This window comes from Hipposideros armiger, unplaced genomic scaffold, assembly GCF_001890085.2.
Source record: "Hipposideros armiger isolate ML-2016 unplaced genomic scaffold, ASM189008v1 scaffold_404, whole genome shotgun sequence".
NCBI classification, from domain to species: Eukaryota; Metazoa; Chordata; class Mammalia; order Chiroptera; family Hipposideridae; genus Hipposideros; species Hipposideros armiger.
Window position 1 is genome coordinate 81,935 of NW_017731754.1, and position 6,704 is coordinate 88,638.

The 6,704-nt window shown below is 40.2% G+C and overlaps 1 protein-coding gene across 1 annotated transcript; it reads right to left on the reverse strand.

Moving 5' to 3' along the window:
• Window positions 1-145: 145 nt before the first annotated feature.
• On the reverse strand, window positions 146-6,249 carry LOC109393996 (T-cell activation Rho GTPase-activating protein-like). The gene is made up of 8 exons (XM_019663750.1): window positions 6,118-6,249; window positions 5,448-5,531; window positions 5,306-5,359; window positions 4,921-4,987; window positions 3,435-3,601; window positions 2,587-2,748; window positions 1,984-2,093; window positions 146-570 (listed from the first exon to the last, which is right to left on the reverse strand). Exons 2-8 carry the CDS (start codon window positions 5,472-5,474, stop codon window positions 282-284), a joined length of 876 nt encoding a protein of 291 aa, XP_019519295.1. The 5' UTR covers window positions 5,475-5,531; window positions 6,118-6,249; the 3' UTR covers window positions 146-281.
• Window positions 6,250-6,704: the final 455 nt, after the last annotated feature.

A 6,704-nucleotide genomic window follows, 5' to 3' on the forward strand; every position in this document is an offset into this window, starting at 1 on the left:
TTTACTTTAACTAAATTTGTTATTTAAGTAAGGAGTTTCTCAAATTGGTAGTTGGACTGAGAAGAGTGCGATACACAAAAGAAAAAAAAACAAACCCAAAAGGGCTTTTCTATACTGGGAGACAGTGATATAACAATTGGTAGCACTTATGCTCTGCCTTGTAGGATGACAAAGGACACAGGCCTAGGTTTATTCAGTTTCATTGCATGCACACATCCAAGAGGGTGGCACTATGACGACAGCATTCTGCATTTCATACCTTCCCTGTGATCTTGAATCAGTCAGAGAAATTCACAGGCAATTCTTTGCTTTGATTTGCAAACAATTGGTGAGATCATAAATTGGGAGTTTTTCAGAAGTAGACCAGAACTAACCTTATTGTTCAAGTCTTTCTGGGCTTCGAATGACAGGGCTTGGTCATTCTCTCGGGTCAGCATGTTGGGTGCCACACAGATAGCTAGATTGCTGGCGTCCATTTTGTTGACCTCGGAGTTTTTGCTGATCAGGTACAGCACTGAGACCAGGTTCTTCAGCAGCAGGTGGTTGGGCCGTGGGAGCTTATCTGCAACCCTGGAATGAAAATTCAGGGAAGTTAGCTCCAGAGACTGTTTTTTTTCTAGCTTGAGTGTAACAAGTTGAAACTTTCTGGCTAACCCAGACTTCCTTTAAAATGAGGAAGGTGCATTTTCACAAGTAACGTTGTGAAATATTCATTCGCACACTTCCAATAGCAACTGAAACCGAATGAAACTGGTTAACCACGAGATCTTGAAGACCAAAGTACTGGCCTTCACAATTAGAACACCAGAAACACAACCGACCCTTCATTATTTATATAGATCTTAAATCATGAAGCGGTAGCTCCTGCAATAAACCCCATAGTTTAATGTTTTGAAAACTGTTTTGTTGAGTAATCATTTAGCCATGTAGAATGTTTTTCTGTTTCTGACACTACAAGACTATTCTTTTTGAAAACAATTGTTTGCCTTTTTCTGAACTGTGATTGTCAAACAAAGATGACACATTTTCATATCATTCCAAGAAATCTTTATGGAGAATAAATCAGTTTATAAGGGCCTGTTCATAAATATGATCAAGGTAGCATTTAAATGGCAGCCTTGTTACTAACAAATAATAAATTAGATTTTCAAAGCCTTACTTTTTTCAATAAACAACATGATAACTCTAATAGAGGGATCATTTTCATTTTTCACAAGAAGTTATTGTTATGAAAGAGCTTTATGTCTTTGAGTAGAAATCGATGTTCATTTTTGGATACTCTAATGTCTTCAATTCTACAAATATTTCAGTGAAAATATTTAGCCATGTGGTACAATCATGATATATAGGCAGACTTTCAAAGGATTTGGCAAAAGTTAGGCATTTTTATTTTAAAGTTAGACATTTAAGATTCTCTAGTTACTGACAGGTCACACTTTCATTTACATATGTAATTATTTCTGCTGTCACTGGAATTTGTTTTTATATAGTTTTCATTTTGGTTAATTATAAGAGTATGAAACGTGTTATGGAATTTTATAAACAAAATAATCCCTTGCAGATTGTTCTATTATACTTCAAGGGCTATTTTATGGGAGAATTGGTGGCCGTACACCAATCTTTGTAGATTAAGGATACCCCAGATTCCTACACTTTGCTGTGTAGCCTATTTTGAAGCTTCCATCTATGACTCTTTGTCTCAAAATTTCTTGAATGACTTATATTTTTAGACTCCCCCACCTCTTGTGATTTGTACTGACGTTCACTTTCTACCATTTGAATAAGTACTTCCTTTCTTTTGGCTAAAATGTTTCTTGTACATGTCCAGGGTAACTCCTGATTTTTATTCTGGGAGTCGATGAACAACTCCACTCTGATCCCCTAAACATTACAATTTTCATGAAACGCTCTGACAGTGACATAACAGATGATAAGATGGAGCCCACGTGGGCTTGGCCTCTGGGAAGGACTCTGAGGACTTACTGTTTCAGGGCCTCTATTTTGTCCTCCTCGCTTTGCTTCTCCAGGGCACTCATCCAGTCGTCAAATAGGTCACAGGAAAGTAGCTTCAGTGGGATACTTCTGAGGAAGTCCTGGAGGTTAAGAAAGGGGTACGGTTTGGCCTATTGTGTTGTATAACGTTCTGGTGTCTTCATCTTCACCCTGTTCGCTCCATCTCAGGGAACCTATGTTCATCCTACCACAGGCTGCTTCCCCTTCCTTCCTGCATTTGATTAGTCTGGGGGAGAGCGCTCTCTCTTGAGTTACCTCTCAGCAAAGTCCTAACAATGGGCACAGTTAGGTCATCATCTGAGGGGTAACCAGATTCAGGGGTTTGGACTTGGCCATTGGACAGCCCAAGTGCCTTTCTTGTCAAAACTTTGTTGATGCATCACTTTCTGGTGGAATCTGGAGCCGTAAAAATACTGGTGCTTATATAAATAAATAAAGGGCTTACTTAAAACAAATTAGACTCCAAGATCAGTTTACTTTGATCTGTGGGAGAAGAGCCCAGTTCTTACTTCCAGAGAGTTAACGTGTCAGGGCCCATTGGCAGATTCATGGGCGCCAGGGTTGTGAGCTCACCTTGAAGACGACCGCCAGGAGGTGCACAGGGAGACTTTCTAGGTCCACCATGCCTCCTGAGTTGAGCTCCTCCTTGAGCTCTTTGCGAGCTTTCTCGTTGGCTGCTTTCCTGAATATCCATTCAGTGGAAGGGCCTTTCAGGCACAGAATTGTGAGCATATCCTATCAGAAAGAGGCATAGGAATAGGACATGGTTACCCTTGGTTTGAAGGCACACTTTGCTACCAATATACTAAAAATCTATGTTTAGGTAGGAGAGAGAAAATTAAAATAATGCATATGTACAGTAACTATCTTTACCAGTCATAAAAATCCTGTCCATAAATGTTAGTTCTCTATGGTACTAAGTTAGTCTGAACAGGAGACTATTAATGCCAGTTTTTCCTTTCAGTCTGGTTGCTACCAACTGTCTTCCCTCAACCATGCCATTTTTCTAAGAGAAGGTAAAATGTGAAAGCTCTTATTTTGCACATTCTAAAATTATTTCAGGCCTCTCTCCTTTTGAATCATTCCATATAAACGTTGGATTTCTAATCATATATGCTGTATCCTATTTCTATCTGCTGCTTCTTCAGTAGCCATACATTTTCAGCATTCTTAACTCCATGAAGTCAGGATAGAGTGACTATCGATCTGAGCTTATTTACGAGTACAACTAATTTCTAGAATGTAAACAGCCAGATATTCTCCTGACTGCATTTATTAGGTGAAAACACCATTTCTAAAAGTGGAAAAAATCTAAAGATTGGCCCCAACAAGTTTAGCATGAGAATGACATTCAGATTTCCTAAGGATTTTTCACATCTGATAGAAAACTGAAGTGGGTATACAAGTAAATGTGTGCCTACCTGAATGGGTCTGGGGAGCGTGCCATCATCACCACAGATAATTGACAAGGGCTGATCAAATAGTGATGTTTTCAGTTCTGTCTCTGAAGCCCCAGAAAAATCTGACAAAGTAGAAAGCCTTTTCATGAGGGAGGGCCAGGACAGCACCTTCTTTCTCTTCTTAACTTCTGCAGCCAAGAAACCAAAGCAAAGAGAAAAATTAGGTTAAAATATTAATAAACAAAGATCCATGTAAGACAATAGATATCTCATCCACCTAGGGTCATCTATAGTGTGCCACATGGGGGAAACACTTTTGAAAAACTGAGAAAGCAAAGGGCATGAATCTTAATCTAGAAAAATCAACCCAGAAAACCACCACGTTGTTACCGGGGCAACCAGCCCCTAAACATCAACACCAAGGCTCCTCAAAGCCTCCACCTTTCCTGTTTTTACCCTTCACTAGAAGTTTGCTGCAGAAAGTTGGCAAAACCTAACTGCACGTCATAAACAACCATGTTGACATATTGACCTTCATAACTGTGGTAGATATTTTGATGTGAAATATAGTATTTTAATTTCCTCCTTTGACTAGTGAGGAAAACAAAACTTTGAAGAAGAGGAAGTGACTTGCTCAACATCGTTTTGAAGGTACTTAACTGGGCAGGCCATTAAGCCTCTGCGGCCACACCACCACCAACCCGCCACTAGAGGGAGCTACATTCAGCCTGTCTGCAGTCACTTTCAGGGTTTGGAGGTGGCTGCGTTAGGACAGGGCCCGCTCAAATTGCTGCAGGAAGGCTTGAGCTTAGACTTGGCTTATTGGGAATTATTAGTCAACATTACCAAGATATTCTGTCCTTGCAAAATGCTGAAGACGTGTGTGCGATGGATACTGGCTCTCACAACTTTCCTTCTTTCTTCCCTTTCTCTCTTTCCTCTTTTTTTCCTAATTATAAAAGCTATATTTTCTGAATACATTGGCATATGTTTCTGCACGTTTTATACTAGCAAGTGGAAGAGGTTGGCTGGAGAAGTAGCTTGTCCTTCTAGTTCAGGAGAGCTGGGTCAGGGTTACTAATGAAAGGCGCTATGAAAAAAATGAAGAGTGAACGGTGGGTTCTTTGAAATTTGAGCCCAGCAACAATTGCTTCATGGGCTCTTAGATTCACTCTCTATCAGAGAGGGAAGGAAATGGAAAAGGCATCGTGTAGTTTTCGTGCATATGCATGCTTTAATTGTCAAAACATAAATGGCCAGGAGACCTATAACCCCGCTAAGAATGGAGGGCTGGGGGTTGACCGCAGAGAGGATCTGTCCTATCCCAGTTCTCTGATTCTCGGGTGAGCTAAAGCCTGCCTGCCATGTAAGTGTTAACGTTCTGTGGTCTTTAAAAGAGCATGTATAAAGCAAAAATTCCTAGTAGAGGAAAGTACTGCGGTTTTGCAAACCAAGAACATTTGTTGTTAGCAGTTCTATAAAAGACCAGTATGTTTTCAAAACTCACCAGTTAGCTGGCTGATACTATCTTCGCTCTCACTTGATGCCAACAGAGGATGGTCCTTGATATCGCCCTAAAAATACGTTTATTTTAGTTCAAAATATGACTGAAGGAATCTACCCAGTTTTTCTCCACAAAATACACATGTAACATTTTATTCACACTAAAAATGAGCCAATAGAGCCCACTGATTTTTTTTGCCAGCTTCTAGAATCAGTATTAAAGTCTTGACTGTCATCATATGAGATCCTCATTCATGTGCTTAATTTACTGCATTTATGACATTAATTTTCAACTCTGATAATTAAATAAACCAAACAATATTCAATTAAAACAAAGCTTTCCATCTTCTCACAGTGCAGATAAAAGCTTTAAAAAATTGCTTTCTTACCTCTGATTGACATTCGATTAATGTCTCCATATTTTTGGTGTTTAGTGTTTTTGACTACAAGAGAAAAAAATTAAATTAGGTAAACACCTTTGACTCTTGGCTCTAGAAAATAGGAATTAATAAATAGAAGAGGGACACATACGGCATTGCAGCTGCTTATCAACTTCATCAGAACCTTGGCTGACTGTCCAGTGATGAATTTCCCTCCGCGTGGCCTCGGCTCTGCCTACGAGAAATCATATGGCAAAGAGTTAGGAGGGACACACGTGATACGTTGGCCAATTTCAGTGCCTCGGCCAAAACACAAAGTTTGAAACTATTAGGTAGAAAAGTTTTCATTTAAAGTACAGTTGTATGTTACCAGATGTCCTGTGCTATCAGAACCGCATCTGAATACACTTACTTCTAAATTAGTTAACCTGATATCATCACCTTGACAAACTGTTATTCATTCATTACATTCACATGGAGAGACAATCTAACAAGTACGATGACAACTAACATTTGTTTGGAGCGCTCGCTATGTGTCAGGTATTGCATTAAGAGCTTTGCATGAATTTGCTCATCTAACCCGAAAAGGAAAAAACCCTGCTCCCAGGATGCAACTTCTGATAGACAAAAAACAAAGATAACATTTACAGAATTCTTCTATCCCATAAGTGCAGGCTTCCCATTGAAGCAAAGCTTCCCGTGTGCAGAGTCTTTAAAACGCTGTTGACTATTCTCTAGCTGTTTTCTGTTGGCTATGATCTGAAAGACCAGTGACCGGCCGGGCAGCTTACTTTCTCGTCTTGTTAATTTATGGTACTTACCCTCGGGGCCTCCAGCCAGATTCTTTTACCTCCTGCCAGCTGTGTGAAATGGGAGAGACCGCATGACACTCTGTTCTTACTAATCCACCGGCACAGAGGAGACGGAGCTGCTCTGACTGCGGGTGTTCTGCATTATAAGCGAGGGGGCGGGCAGGTGGAAATTCAGAATACTCTGGGGCCGGAAAGAACAGCGTGGGCTGTCACACAGACACCCCAGAGCGCTCACTTCCTCATTCCTTTTAGGGCAGATCTGGTTTTTTGTTGTTTTTTTTTCTTCTTCTACTTAAAAGTAAAAAGTCTGTAACCTACTAGGGGTGGAAAAGATGACATATGGCCATAGGTGAAGGCTCTGATTAATGTCACAGGTGGGATGTGTGAATAGAAATTGTGTTATTCTGTACGTAAACATCATTTTATTTTCTGAAGTGGTGATTTCAGGTGCCCTTTCTTTGTTTTCCTTTCTGTATCCTGTTTGTGTGCTGTGTCCCCTCTCACCCACCATCACCTCTGTTCCTCAGTTACCATACATCGATTAGCACTCTCTAGGTGCAGGATGTTAGCATTCCAAGAAACCCAAGACATGCCAT

Excerpts from the sequence above, each read along its gene's own strand:
- LOC109393996 (XM_019663750.1), bottom strand. The coding sequence starts at position 5,474 with ATGAAGTTGATAAGCAGCTGCAATGCC. Across the intron at positions 4,988-5,305 it reads TAATCGAATGTCAATCAGAG|GGCGATATCAAGGACCATCC; the intron begins GTAAGAAAGCAA and ends ACGTATTTTTAG. Across the intron at positions 3,602-4,920 it reads TAGTATCAGCCAGCTAACTG|AAGTTAAGAAGAGAAAGAAG; the intron begins GTGAGTTTTGAA and ends TCTTGGCTGCAG.